The sequence below is a fragment of the Cuculus canorus genome, chromosome 2, assembly GCF_017976375.1.
Source record: "Cuculus canorus isolate bCucCan1 chromosome 2, bCucCan1.pri, whole genome shotgun sequence".
Taxonomy (NCBI): Eukaryota; Metazoa; Chordata; class Aves; order Cuculiformes; family Cuculidae; genus Cuculus; species Cuculus canorus.
Window position 1 is genome coordinate 33,985,021 of NC_071402.1, and position 14,564 is coordinate 33,999,584.

Consider the following 14,564-nt stretch of genomic DNA (forward strand, 5'->3'; position numbering starts at 1 on the left):
CTGGGCAACCTGTTCCAGGGCCCGATGACCCTTTCTGCAAAGAATTTTTTCCCGATATCCAGTCAGAACCTCCCGTGGCGCAGCTTGAGGCTTGTCCTGTCCCCATCACTCAGGAGAAGAGGCCAGCTCCCTCCTCTCTACAAAGTCCTTTCAGGTAGTTGTAGAGAGCAATAAGGTCTCCTCTCAGCCTCCTCAAGGCTAAACAATCCCAGCTCTCCCAGCTGCTCCTCACGAGACTTGTTCTCCAGCCCCTTCACCAGCTTCGTTGCTCTTCTCTGGACACGCTCCAGAGCCTCAACATCCTTCTTGTGGTGAGGGGCCCAGAACTGAACACAGTATTCGAGGTGCGGTCTCACCAATGCCGAATACAGGGGCAGAATCACCTCCCTGGACCTGCTGATCACGCTGTTTCTGATACAAGCCAAGATGCCATTGGCCTTCTTGGCCACCTGGGCACACTGCTGGCTCATGTTCAGTCGGCAGTCAACCAAGACCCTCAGGTCCTCCTCCAGGCAGTTCTCTAGCCACTCTTCTCCTAGTCTGTAGCACTGCATAGGGTTGTTGTGCCCCAAGTGCAGGACACGGCATTTGGCCTCGTTAAACCTCATGCCATTGGTCTCAGCCCATCAATCCACCCTGTTCAGATCCCTTTGCAGAGCGTCCCTACCCTCCAGCAGATCGACACTTCCTCCCAGCTTCGTGCAAACTTGGTAAGGGTGTGTTCACTGCCTTCATCCAGGTCACTGATAAAGGCAGGGGCAGAACACACCTCAGCCGTGCTCCACAGCAACAAGTTCCGCTTAAAACTTGTCTTAGAGCTTAGAGAAAGTAAAGAAATATTACAAATAACAAATAAGAAGCACAGGTATCGCTTGAAAGCGCTCTCCTTGTGCTCCTCGTTGCGGTCGCTGACAGGTGCGGGACTCCGCCCTGGGCTCTCGGGGCACGCAAAGCCCCGTCCCCACCGCCCGCCAGCTCCCTGCCCGCACCTGCCCGCGGGGGGCGGCGGGGGCGGTGCCGGGCGGGCAGGGCGGAGCCGGGGGCGGGCGGTGCTGGGCGCCGCGGGGCTGCGGCGGGGCTGGGCGGGCAGCGGAGCGCTTGCAGTCGCGGGGAGCGCCGGGGCGAGGCAGGGCGGGCAGGGTGAGGGACGGGAACGGGAGGGCAGGAGGGAGGCGGCGGCGGTGGCGCCGCTCTCGCCCCGCTGCCCCTGGATGACGGGCGGTCGGTTCGACTTCGACGATGGCGGCACCTACTGCGGCGGCTGGGAGGACGGCAAAGCCCACGGGCACGGCATCTGCACCGGGCCCAAGGGGCAGGGCGAGTACGCCGGCTCCTGGTCCCACGGCTTCGAAGTGGCGGGCGGCTACACCTGGCCCAGCGGCAACACCTACTTGGGCTACTGGGCGCAGGGCAAGCGCCACGGGCTGGGCGTGGAGACCAAGGGCAGGTGGATGTACCGCGGCGAGTGGTCCCACGGCTTCAAGGGGCGCTACGGGGTGCGGCAGAGCCTCAGCACGCCGGCTCGCTACGAGGGCACCTGGAGCAACGGGCTGCAGGACGGATACGGCGTCGAGACCTACGGGGACGGAGGTGGGCGGTGGCGGGGGGCGCCTGGGGGGGTGGGGGGGGCGTGGGAGGGACCCCTTCGCCCTCCTTCCGGCCCCTTTCGCCCCACTTCCACCCCCCTTCCCCCGCGTTCCAACCCCATTCCCTCCCTTCCACCCCCCGAGCCGCGCTCCTGCACCGCCCGGCGGCCCCAGCCGCTCCTTTCGCGGTCCCCGCGCTCTTCCCTCGGCCTCGCCACCCCCGGGCAGCGCCACAGGTGCCCGCCCCGCCAGGGACCGCGCCGGGCCGGTCGCTTTCTCCCGGGTATCCGCTGGAAATCCGCATTATCGCTGCCTGCGGACAGCTTTGCTCTCTCCCTGCCGTGAGAACAGAAGCGGGGCCGGCAGCGCCTGTCTGGGAGAGAAAGCGTGCGGGGGAGCTCGCTGGCTCGCTCTCTTCGCTCCGTTTTCCTGGTAAAACAACAGAAACTTGACAGGCGAGTCCTTGTGCCTCGTTTGTTCGCTAGCAGGGATAGCTTTACACGCTCGGCTTGTAAACAGGATGCTAAAGGTGGCGAAGAGGGTGTGCAGCTTGCGTAAAATCAATGAAACCGAGGTCCACCCTTCTGTAATAACCCGTGTTTGATTAAAATATAGCTTTAAACACACCGCTCTAAGGACAAGCTCTGTTGTGAAATTACACTGGCCTGCCTGTCACGCCTTCACCACGAAAAAAAGCAAATGTTTCTAGGGCTGAGCTCCCGGTAAGTGTGCAGAGAGGACTGGGCGCTCTGCCCTCGCATTTCAGTCAGGAGCGGTCAACAAGTTGAGGTTCCATAAGGTCGCTTGGGACTGGAAAGTATTTGAATGGTCGGTTACTGTACGTATGTCATTTGATGCACCACACAAAAAATACACCTGGTATTTTTTAGTTCATCCTTCGCTGCTTGTAATGACATTGGCATCGGCGGAAGTGCTACCTGCGACTTCTGTGGAGCTGCTCTTCAGCTTGGTTTGTTCCATTGTAACAGGAAAAACTATTCTCAGTTTTAGGACTAGAGAGTTGTTGGGGTGTTCTTACAGAAATGCCGCTCACTTCAGCTTTGAGCAATATGCTTAGGTGACATGCAAGAGATGGAATTTGCCAAATCAGAGTTAACGTTCACATGGTGCAACTAAAGGACTAAACCATGTATCAGCTCTCTTGATTAATGCTGTTACTGATTTCTTCAAGGAATTTTGGTAAGAAATTTGCGGTCAAACTTTCAGGATCATGTTAGAGAACAGGTATTTTTGTACTAAGCAGAAGAAGAAACATTTACAGTTGGGGTCCTTTTTTTTTTTCCCCCTTTTCAAAATACAAAATTTAGCAAGTTGGGTAAGATTAATTTCCTTCAGAAAAAGAAGTGTACTGTGGTTTCTGTACCTTGAAGTCTTTAAATCCCTATGTTTATATGTATTTGCAACTGTCTGAGAATTGTTTCCTGGTGTGGAAAGTTCTGATGCTCGGAGTCAGTCGAGATGAGTGTTTTGGGGGTTTACAAAAAAAAAAAAAAAAAAAGGAAAACAACAAAGCATGAAAGAAATAAGAATTTTAGTTTCACTTTCACCACACAATAGGTTTTTTTCAATTTTTATTACGTTTGCTTTGGCTAATAAATCGAAAGCTGAAGAACAGCCAGATTTGCAGTGGCCATTCTATTTTTTCTTTCTGGAAAAGTAAACTACCATTCTAGTAAATGTTCTAGGAGTGATAATTTCAAACTAAAGTTCCCTTTAGGCTTCTTGTGGAATTTTAAGTATCTCAATGTAACATTGATAATTGGAAGTAAATTTTCTAAATTTTTAGACTTGGACCCCACGGGAAGTCCTTTGTACGAGGCAGCATATGAAGCTGTGGGATTTTTAGTACTATTAACTGAGATCTGTTACCATGGCCTCAGTCTTCTACATGTTGCAGTTCATATGAACAGAGGGTGTGAAGTCCCATTGATTTTAATGAGGGTACTCATGAATGAAGCAAAGCAGCACGTCATAGATGTTGCAGATGTGTTTTTGTTTTCATGCTTTGGGAACAATAGCTGCATTTGTACACCAGAAAAATGTCTGAAATGTTTTCACAAGGAAACCAGATTTACATATGTATCTTTAACGCACTGTGAAATATTCACAGAAAGGCTCTTCCTTTATTATAACTTGAGAATACCAGCACGGGGAGATAACTATTTATGCCAATTGCCAGTTTGTTTTCAAACTCGCTAAAACCTAGACCTTTTTCAAGATACCTTTTTGCCCTTTTCTTTGCCTTCTTTCCCCTGATATATTGTTTTAAAATGCATTGGTGGTGGTAGGAGATGTAGTTGAGGGAGAGAAGAGGAACATAAGCATTGATAGTGTTCCTCAGTGCTTCTGCACACAACACATTGCACAAGATGAGTAATATGTCATGCTGTGTTTAAGTACTTAAAATTGTCACTCAGTGAAATCTCTGAGGAAAACACAGTGAATTATAAACCGTGATCCTCCATTAATTGTATGTGCTGCTCATACTGGGCCTTCAAGTAGCTCCTCAGTTGTTTCCTACAATTATCTGGACTTTTGTGCATCCTTTAAGCCCCTTAGATCTACGAGCATATTGGAGCATATTTTATGGAGGGATTAAGGCCTAATTTGAAACTTCAGCATGTGTAAATTATATAGCCGTTTATGGGCCTACAAATGGTAGCAATAACAAGCATCTTGTAAGGTTGTGCATTGTGCCTCCTCAGAGTTAACTGACAAATACAGCCTAAGAAAGGGTCATTGATAATACATATGTTTGTTGATTTCTAAGTAGTCGTCCTTCTATGTTTATCTAACACTTCAGTCTGAAAAGCATGCAAAAAACTTGATATAACAACAAATATGTTGAACTACGGAAATTATAAGTAAAGAGTAAGAGCAGGTGAAGTACTCAAACAGGCCCTTGGCCCCTCATTTTTTCACAGCGCGTAGTTTTACATTTTAGCCACAAGCAGGCAATGACATTTACAGCTGCAAGACGTACCAAGTGGGTTTTGGGAGGGGTGGCACAATGTAACTCTAAGGAGACAGATTATGAAATTATACCTTACGACAACTAGCCAACAAAAACAAAAGGAAAAAATTCACTTCCTAATAGCTCTCTGGCTCAAAGTATGAACATCTCTTTAAGGGAAACAAGTAAACGCTAGATGGATGGTCAGTAGAAGTTGTGGCTGAATGTTTCTTCAATTACAAAGGACATTAAGCGTTGCTTTCAGAAAATTAATGGTGAACAGTATTACTGTTTTATGGTTAAATACGGTTTTAAACTAGCTTGGTAGTTACAGTCTTAATTAAAATTTTAACAGTTGACCCTTACAGGAGCTACTTTGAACAGTCAGTTATAGTATAAGATGACACAGGATAAGGTGGGCTTATTGATCTATCATTCATATTTATATCTGTGCATAGAGATAAGTAAATATTGCTTAAGATTGTGTCTTGATGTATGGGAAAAGCTTTTTCATTGTGTCTCACGTCATGTAGTATTTAATTATATTGCAATATTAACATACCTTATCTTGCTCACTTAAAGTTTTCTAAATTTTCTTTTGTTGAAGAATTAAGTTGAAAAATCAAGGAAAATAAGTCAACTTTCTAGCGCAAGAATCAGGAGCCTTTCCCTTAAGGGATTTGTAATGATAGATAGTCATTACCTGCAAGACTGCACAAAATACCTTCAGTACTTTCTAAGGACCAATTCACTGTGAGTCTTCCATTTTCTCATTGACTGTTTTCAGAAGAACCTGACATTGATTTTATTTCCCCAGTAGAAAGAAAAATCAGACAATTAAATAGCATCACATCAGTTGTCCTTGTTTTAATGCCCTTATGGGCATCAGCAGCCACTTCCACTTCTTTCTACAGAGTGGTGAAAAATAAAAGTCCTAAATTAATTAGGGTTTTTTTGAGCTCTCCACTTTCATTCATTAAAACTAAGTATTAGTAAGAAGAAAGGCTGACCTTTGGTACTTTTCTAGAATTCCATATGGAAGTAAGTTGATTCTGCTTAGAGTCTGACACTTAAATAGCCATAATTATGAGTTACTGCTCTAATGTAATATTGTGGTATAATCACAATTAGAATTAGATTTGTGATTTTAAAATGGAATTAACTGGTGCAGAATGTTAGACAGATTGTTATATGTGACAGTTAACTACATGTAGCCAGATTCTTAGTGCCAGCCTGTCATTACCATACTAGGGGGATCCCAGATACAATTATGGACAAAGTGTAGTAATTAATACTTGTAAAATATTACTATGTTTCTGGGAAATGGCCATTTAATAAAGAAAAAAAGTTGCAATGTGGCTGTGTTTTTGCAGTATTTACAGAATACGTCATACCAGTGCTTTGTGCTCATGTTCCTATTTGTTAATCTCCATATGCTGAGTTTTTTAAAATAATCATGTTTCTAGATTCAGCACCCTTACAACCAGTGCAGCGAGAGGTATCCAGGATACAGCGAATGAGAAAGAAACTAAGAAAGTTGTTTGTTTGTGTCAGCAGCCATCTGTTAAAACAAAAACCTTCCACTTGGTAGAATTTTCTACCAACACAAAATAGTTATATTGTGGAACCTATCTAGTATTATATAATAAAGAAAGCACATTTGGGAAATTTAATTGCATGTTAACATTGAAGTATGCCTCGGCAGAAGAGATAGTACAGTAATTGATAGATAATTGACGTGTACAAGACCAAAACAGCGTGCTTCTACAAAGGCAATCAAAACTTAAAGCAAATGAAGCTTTGAGCTACATCAGAAATGGCAGGCATTTTCATGAAAATATGGCCTATCACTGAATTTGGCGTTTGACGTTGAGTTCTCTGAAGAATATTTTTTAAATAGGTGTTCCAATTAAAGCAGATCAAAATCAAAGAAAGGTATTTTGAAGATTGCTTATTCATCCCTCTGTAAGAGTATTGAGACTCAAAATAGCTTTAAAAAAGAAAGAAGCAGTGCTAGGTGGGCGAGAGACTTCATTTTGAGGAGCTTAAAGCAGTTTAATGGGAATTAGAATGAAATGATCTTAGAAAGCAAATTATCTTGTGGTTGCCGGTTGTGGAGTTCCTGGCATCTTCCTTTGGAACATCTGGGTCAAGTGGCTTTCAGAGACCAGACACTGGAGTATATATCTCATCAAAGTGAAAATACCTTTCGAGAATACAAGAGAAAAATTGTCTGCAATAGTAATCTGATAATGCTGGGGTTTGGCACAGGTGCAGCTTTGCATGGACATCCATGAATTCTGGTATCAGATACGATGTTTCTCTTACTTATATTGCTGTATTTAAAAAAAAAAATTAACAAAAATGGTTATGACTACAAAAATGAAATGTGTTTATGATAGAATGGTGTGAAATATTCTGTTTGTTACTGCCTTGTCTTTCTTACATACTGCAGAACAGTAGGTAGGCAAAAAAAAGTCCTAAAGGATTCATGTTTCTGATCTTTCTGTCACATCATAATGCAGAAGGCAGTGGTGTGTTTATGATAGTGGAGATACCAAAAAGTGTTGATATTGAGTTCATTAAGAGTAAGATATACTGAGGTTTTGTTCTTCCATTCAAGTACACGCAAAAACTTTAAAATATTTCATTTTGCATAGAGGTTTGTAACAGTGGATCCAAAGGCCAATCTGAAGACGAGACAATTTAGCTTATTGTCAAATATATCTTAACAGGAGAGGTCTGTATTCACTTTAAACCCAGGATAACAGGACATTTACTACTCCTGCTTGCTCTTTCGGTGAGAAGCTGGAGGCAAGAGCTGTGAGTGTCCTCATTCCCTCCACCCCTATCTCCCTCTCCAACCAACTACATATAATGTGGGTCTGCTTTTGCTGACCACCTCCCCACCTGTCCAACTTCAATAAATGTTGAGGGAACCCTGCTTTAGAAATTCCTCTTAGATTTATTTTCCCTGGGCAGATCCATTAAAAAAATGCTTACGATTTTAGATACTGTGTCTTAGTTGCCAAAATAAATTACTTTAGCTGGAAAAGTAAAGGATTTGTTAAGGGAAAAATAATGCGTAAGAAAAACAAGTAGCAAAAGTACTTTCATCTACTGTCCTATGCTGTGATTTTTCTGCATTTCTTCTTACCAAAACCAGAGCTGACACCATAGTATTGCCCGTAGCATAGTAGATGTAGAGTGCTAGGTTTTCTACAGCTTCCTAAATTTAATTTCTCCTCATTACTTTAAAAGGTACATACCAGGGGCAGTGGACAGGAGGGATGCGACATGGATATGGTGTACGTCAGAGTGTACCCTATGGCATGGCAACTGTGATCCGTTCACCCCTCCGAACGTCTCTAGCTTCACTTCGAAGTGAGCAGAGCAACGGCACTGTTCTGCATGACATCACTTCAGACAGTCCGGCTGGAACAAGAGGAGGTTTTGTGCTCAATTTTCACAGTGATCCAGAAGCCATGGGCATTAAGAAAAAAGGAGGCTTATTCAGAAGAGGATCCCTTCTTGGTAGTATAAAACTTAGAAAATCTGAATCTAGATCATCAATATCTAGCAAACGGAGCTCCGTCAGGAGTGATGCTGCTATGAGCAGAATTAGTTCTAGTGATGCCAACTCTACAATTAGTTTTGGAGACGGTGACTGTGATTACTGCCCTATGGAAGACCATGTTGATGCCACCACTACAGAAACCTACATGGGTGAATGGAAGAATGACAAGCGCAGTGGTTTTGGTGTTAGTGAACGTTCAAATGGTATGAAATATGAAGGAGAATGGCTAAATAACAGGAGGCATGGATATGGATGTACCATGTTTCCAGATGGCACCAAAGAAGAGGGAAAATATAAAAATAACATTTTGGTCCGTGGAATAAGAAAGCAACTTATACCAATACGAAACACAAAAACTAGAGAAAAGGTGGATAGAGCAATAGAGGGTGCACAGCGATCGGCTGCCATGGCAAGAACCAAAGTGGAAATTGCAACTTCAAGGTATGTTATCACAAGATATTTGTTTGTCACCTAACTTTCAGAAACAAATATTTGTTGCAGTATGTGAACTCTTATGTTGACAAAAGACTCAAAAGTATGTAATTGTTGTCTTTAGCAAATACTTGCTTACCTTTCAGTTTCGTATTTGTAACTCTATTGACTTCAGTGGCATTACACATATGAAACTTAGACCTTCACCTCATTTGACAAAGATGTTTGTGTATGTGCCATAATATACTGTGAAAGTAAATTTCCATTCTCATATATTACTGCTTTCACTCAAGAACGGCTGCATTATGCCTTTAAAGATGTTTGGAAAATAAAACTAGTGAGGAAACGTAGAGAATGAGTTGAGGGATACAAGGTGAATGTTGAATATCTTCCCATAAGCGTGTTCAAGTTACATTTACTATGCTGTTGATTTTTTGGGTAGTAACAGAGTCTCAGTGAAGTTGCCCATTTGACACTGAGCATCTTAAGATGCATCTCTGTGTCGGAGAGACTGCAATATGAACAGTGTAAGAATAGTGTTTGAGGCTTTTGTGCTTGGAGGCTGTTGATTCAGTTGCCAGGGTAGTTTCTGCCAAATGAGTTCTGTATGAAGACTTTCATTTTGGAGCATGCTTCTCCTGCAGTCTGAATTTGTCTGAATCTTATGACCACCACTTCAAATAGTGGTGGTCATCTTGTCCCCACCCCCTTGCCAAGTATTTGAGGCAGGAGAAGTGTATGGGTATTAGCAGTGGGAGAAAACAATGTCATGTTTGCTTTGAACTCCTTAAACAACAATTGCGTAAAGTTGTCTGAAGTGGAATCATTACAAATTAAATCAATATAGACAATTTTAATAGATTTTACTATTAAGTCTGAGAACTCTTTAAGAAGCTATTTAATTTTTGATGCCTTCCGATAAGCTTCTGTGGCAGTTTCTCTGTTGTTGGTTTTAGTGTGTTTCCTCAGGCAGGCTTTTCTTGAAATAGTCTATGGACCAAAAAAACAGCCCAGAAATAGGCATGAAAGAAAATCTTTGTGCTATTTTAGAAAGAGGATGTTGCATTACACTTTAAGCTGAACAACTGATTCTTGATTTAGTGTGGTCAATAGTGTGTGCTCAGTGACTATCCTTTTTCTGACAGTCATAAAGAATACAGAAATGACCAAAAACAGCTGAAAAAAAATGACAGTGGGAAAGTTTGAATACATGAATGGCACATAGCAAAAAGTAGTGGAGACACAAATGTGAAAAGTTTAGCATACTGTTACGGAACCTTTCTGACCGTGGATCACCGAAGTAACTAGATGGCAACATATACTAGATTACTTCCATAAAGATATGTAAGGCACTATATTGCAGCATACTATATTAGCAAAGCAAATCAATAATAGCTGACTTTCAGAAATCACAGGATCACATTCATGTTCTTTGAGTACATAATAAGCCCTAGTTCTGAAAAAGTGGAGGTGATGGGATCTGTGGGTAGGGAGTGTCACTACTTTTGAGTCCACATAAAGCTGTTGAAAAGCGGTAGTCAGAGCATTAGGTTACAAGGCACAGTGTATGCACTTCCTCTTTAAGAAGGGATGTGTCTCTGAAATGTTTTGTTTGCTGTTCCTTGTCTTCAGTTTTAGGTGAAGGACAGAGTTCAAATGGCTTCTTTGAGAACAGTTCATGAAAAACAGTGTTTATTTCTTGAAAAGATGTTTTTGAAAGTGCAACAACAGAAGGTACCAGTTGTAGTGCAGCTGTGACCGTGGGCTATTCCTTTGGTGTTTCATCCAAGAATCCCTCTGAAATAGTCCCACTACTACCAGTCTGGATAGCAAGATTGCGGATTCAGGTTTGCTCTCTTTTAGTAGCCTTTGCAGTAGCTGCATTGGTACTGAGTCAAAGGGTAATAGACCTGACAGTTAATAAGGCAACATCAGGTGTAAAGATTACATTATTTCAGTTGTGAGTGTGTGTTGGATTTACCTACTTAGGATGGCATAATCCTTCCCATCTTTCAGATTTTCAGAATTGCCTTTAGTATCAACCATGACAAGGTCACGGGATTATGTGAACTAAGGGACTGTCCTACTGGCAGTGTCATGAGTGCTGGCTGTCTAAGACCCAGATCATCTGGAAGAGATCTAAAAGAGCATTGAAGAAAACTCCTACACTTCGAAAAGTTGCTAAATCCTAGGCTACCATATTGGTGCAGTTGCAGGATGAAAAAACTTGCTTCTGTCCGGCTGAGACTTTAGGACCAATACTAGCTTGTAACTGCTTTTTTACCAAGCTGATGCAATATGCTAATCCTTCAGACTGTAGCATTCCTGCAATACTTTAGATGAATGTGAGGATGGTGATCTTACCTGTTCCCTAATGATCACTACTACACAAAAAGTCTGGGAGGAGTGCTTTTTTTAATTTCTCTAATGTGCAATACCCATGTGGCATAACCTCACTGTACGCTGGCCTTATGTGTTTCAGACCTGGCAGATGTCACCAGTAATGTGTGCTTACTGTACATTTCCATTCTGTTGGGGGTAGAACTCTCCTAGATAGACCTTTTCTTAGCCCCCCCCAAAAACAACAAATGTCCAGGTTTCCATTCCAAAGAGCTAGAAGCCCTGACTCTCAGCTAGATACCTTACTTTTCAACTCAGATCTGAGTTGTATGCTTTTCTTCCTGTGTTGTTTATTCCAAAAATGTTTTCTCAGCAAAATGAAACCAGACCATACTCCTCTTCATACTTCCCGGCTGGTCATGACAGGTTTGGCTGGTAGTTTGACCTGTAACAGATGTCCACACAGTTGTCAACAAGACCAAACACTGTTTTGCTTTGTATTCCTGATGTCTTTTTATGTCTAAAAGCCCTCCTTAACAATCTATGTAGTCTTCCTTTATCTGAAATGGCAGTATGGTGTAGAAAGAAAAATCTAAAAGCAAGGTAAATAGTGCTTCTCTGAACCTGAATTTACATTGCCTCTCCTGGCTCCTCAAAAACCTTTGGGTTGTTGAGACATTTGTACTGAGGTGTTTTAGATATAATTGAAGCATTTCAAAAGATACCTGCAAAATCATGTGATATACAGCAGGCTGCCATATCAGGGAAATAGTTACTAGCCTCTGCTACACAGATCTGTGTCCAAAGCAGAGTATAAATTAGCAGTAATTAAAATGCTTTTAAAATGATAGCATAGCTTAACAGTTTTCATTGTGTATTATAGTTTTACTAGCTATATTTAAAACAAAATATTAAGGCATAAATGTAAATATCCCAGAATTGAGGTATTTCAGAAATGTGTAGAGTATATTTCACTTTTAAAATATTAAAAGGCTTTTTTAAAAAAAATATCATTATTATAGTCAATAATTAGTTCATATTAATCTTTAACCCATTTGTCCTAAAAGGAGTTAGGGTTAGCCTGTATGCCCTTTTTTTAGCCTTGGTATCTAAAATAAAAAGCTGCCTTCTAGAAATTTTTAATAAATTCTTTTCTATGTTATTTCAAGCACATGTGAAATGCTTCAAATGCTGGAACATGTACATTTGGGAGAGCTCTGTAGAAGATGTTAAAAAGCCCCAAATGCCCACTCAAACAAGAGTCAAATAGAAAGTTGTTTTAAGGTTATGGAATAATTCTCACAGTAGGGGTTTTGAACTTCCTTTTCATTGCTGCCATGTGTCTTATTCAGAGGAGATATCCCTCTGCAGATCAGTATGAACTGGAATTACATTAGAGCATTTCTTTCCTTGAATGAAAATCACTTAAGCTCTCATTGGAGGAGCTATGAATGTGTTATATTAACTTTACCTTTGTCTGTTTTTACTATGCTATAAACTGTAACGTTTTTGAAATTGTCGGTTTGAATGTAAAGTAACCTTCTAATAGTTGGTACCATTGGGGTTTTTAAATGCATCAATCCTGTAAGTAAATGTCTAGCCCTGGAAGCAGAAGGAATGGTGTTTGTTTACATACAGTGTTCATGTACCAAATTCTTTCTATAAAAGTCAGCATTATGGGTTCAGAACTGAGCTCTCGGAACCAGGCCTTTTTTTTTCTCTCTTCAGTTTTTCTCTAGCTCGTGCTCAAGTAGAAATTCTGCTTGAAGTGTTGACTCTCCGAGGAAAAACACTTTTCGGGGACGCAGAAGGACAGGCTAAAAGTATAGTAAAAGTGAAAAATATGAATGAGAAGATATTCCGTGGAGGAAAAAGGAGAAAGATTAAAAAAATGTTTCCTTGTTGATATTTAACTTATACTTCATTGATTTTTCAGGTCATAAAACAGGAGGGTGAAGAATTGTATCTTCTTTTTAATTCTCCTTCCACAGAAGCTAAATACTTTTAATTACTGCAAAGCTACGAGTGAATTTTAAGTAAGGCATGCTGTCATAATATGCTGTGAGAACTTTTGACCACCTTAAAAGCAACATTGTGATGGGAATTCATTACGTGTGTACCTGAGGTTTGCTGAAGGATAATGGTGCCTTTGTGTTAGGCACTGCACAAACAAATTACTCTGTCTAGAGACCTTGTGGTCTGGGAACACGGCAGTGCCCAACAAATGGAAAGAAACTGGCAAAAGGCTGCGGAAGGACCTGAGATCAAGATAACAGTAAAACTAATATCTTGCAACTAATAACATAGAGCAGTTCCTCCATGTTAATTAGCTTTCTGTGCTGATAGCAGTGACTAGGAAGCCTCTAGTCAGAAAGACCTTTCAAAGGGGGTACTGAAGGGGGATTAGCTACTGTCTTTTCTGCAGCAACTTCTTTTTCAGAGTAGCTTTTTTAGACTGCTCAATTTTGGTTTTAACATGTTTGTGTCCAAGTCCACAGATGCTATGGCTTAGTTTCAGCATTTATTTTTTTAATAGAAACTACCAAGACTCTGGTTGGGATCCTCTGTCACAAGCAGCCTGCTTTGTTCCAGTGAAGGAGCCTTGAGTCACTGAAAGGGCTGCAGGAGGGAGGTGTAGAAGGTCTGACTTGGTAGTGGAGACTCAGTATAACCATTTTGATTTTGATTGGGAGTGAACCCACTGCCACATCCTGGACTTTGAGTCCCTGCTCTCCCTCACTGTCATGGTGGCCTCTTGGAGCCAGTAGCTGGCTTGTGTAATGTTCCACACTGAGGATGATTTAGAGATCTCTAATTTAGCCGGAGGCCTGGGCTGGCACTGCCCCAGCCTGGGCCTGGACGCTTAGAATTGGCTTCAAGTCACTGGGCAGCACCTGCTTCTGAATGGTGCGGCTCGGTTGTCCGCCCCAGAGCGCTAGTGTTCACAGTGCAGCGGTTATGTAAGAAACCGGTTCTTGTACTTTTCATACCCTTATTTCAAAGTACTTTTCAGTATGCTGTGCTGTGTGTGGTGGGTTTATGTGAAATGTGTGGAACTGTCGGGAAGGACAGTGGTTTAGTCACCAGTTCCTTTGTCACATTCGTTGCCTTATGTGACCGGTACTCTGAGCTTGACGTGAGCAAACTGTGATTTCTAGGGAGAGCTGGAATTATATGCATGTGGTAGTATAGTTTGTGTCCACACTAGATGGCAGCTGCCAATAATTCCAAATGGCACTGAATTGTGTGCGCAACATGCAGCTTTCCATGATGGGTTTAGCTGACTCTACCAATCTCACTTTACTCACGAAACTAAACTGGACACTTGTAAGACTAGTGCCTCACACGTCTTTGAGATGCTTTACTTATTATAGATGAAATATGAACATTGTGTTTAGGAATAGGATCCAACAAATACCAAAGGTATTTATATAAGACTGCTTGCAAGTAAAAAGAGCTGACTTAGGTTCAAAGCAAAATCAGTTTTAATCATTTTACTGCGTAGCCTATTTGAAGATAAATAAAATGCTGTGCTAAAACTTAAAATTAAGTCTTGAGCTACTATGGATAGTAACTTTAATGTTAATTCTGCATTCTTTAGAGGAAACCATATGTTCCTTGAATCCTGTGAGAGTTATGCACTAACTTCAGGGGG

The 14,564-nt window shown here is 41.9% G+C and overlaps 1 protein-coding gene across 5 annotated transcripts in view; it reads left to right on the top strand.

Annotated features, from left to right (window-relative positions):
* Window positions 1-1,132: 1,132 nt before the first annotated feature.
* The window catches only part of JPH1 (junctophilin 1), an 85,567-nt gene continuing 72,135 nt past the window's right edge, over window positions 1,133-14,564 (top strand). For 3 of the 5 annotated variants that reach the window (XM_054060140.1, XM_054060137.1, XM_054060139.1), the window contains exons 1-2: window positions 1,133-1,590; window positions 7,822-8,578. In XM_054060140.1, coding sequence (XP_053916115.1) covers window positions 1,212-1,590; window positions 7,822-8,578 — 1,136 coding nt within the window. In that variant the 5' untranslated portion in view covers window positions 1,133-1,211. The remainder of the gene's footprint in view (window positions 1,591-7,821; window positions 8,579-14,564) is intronic. The other 2 variants (XM_054060136.1, XM_054060138.1) reach the window with 1 other exon arrangement.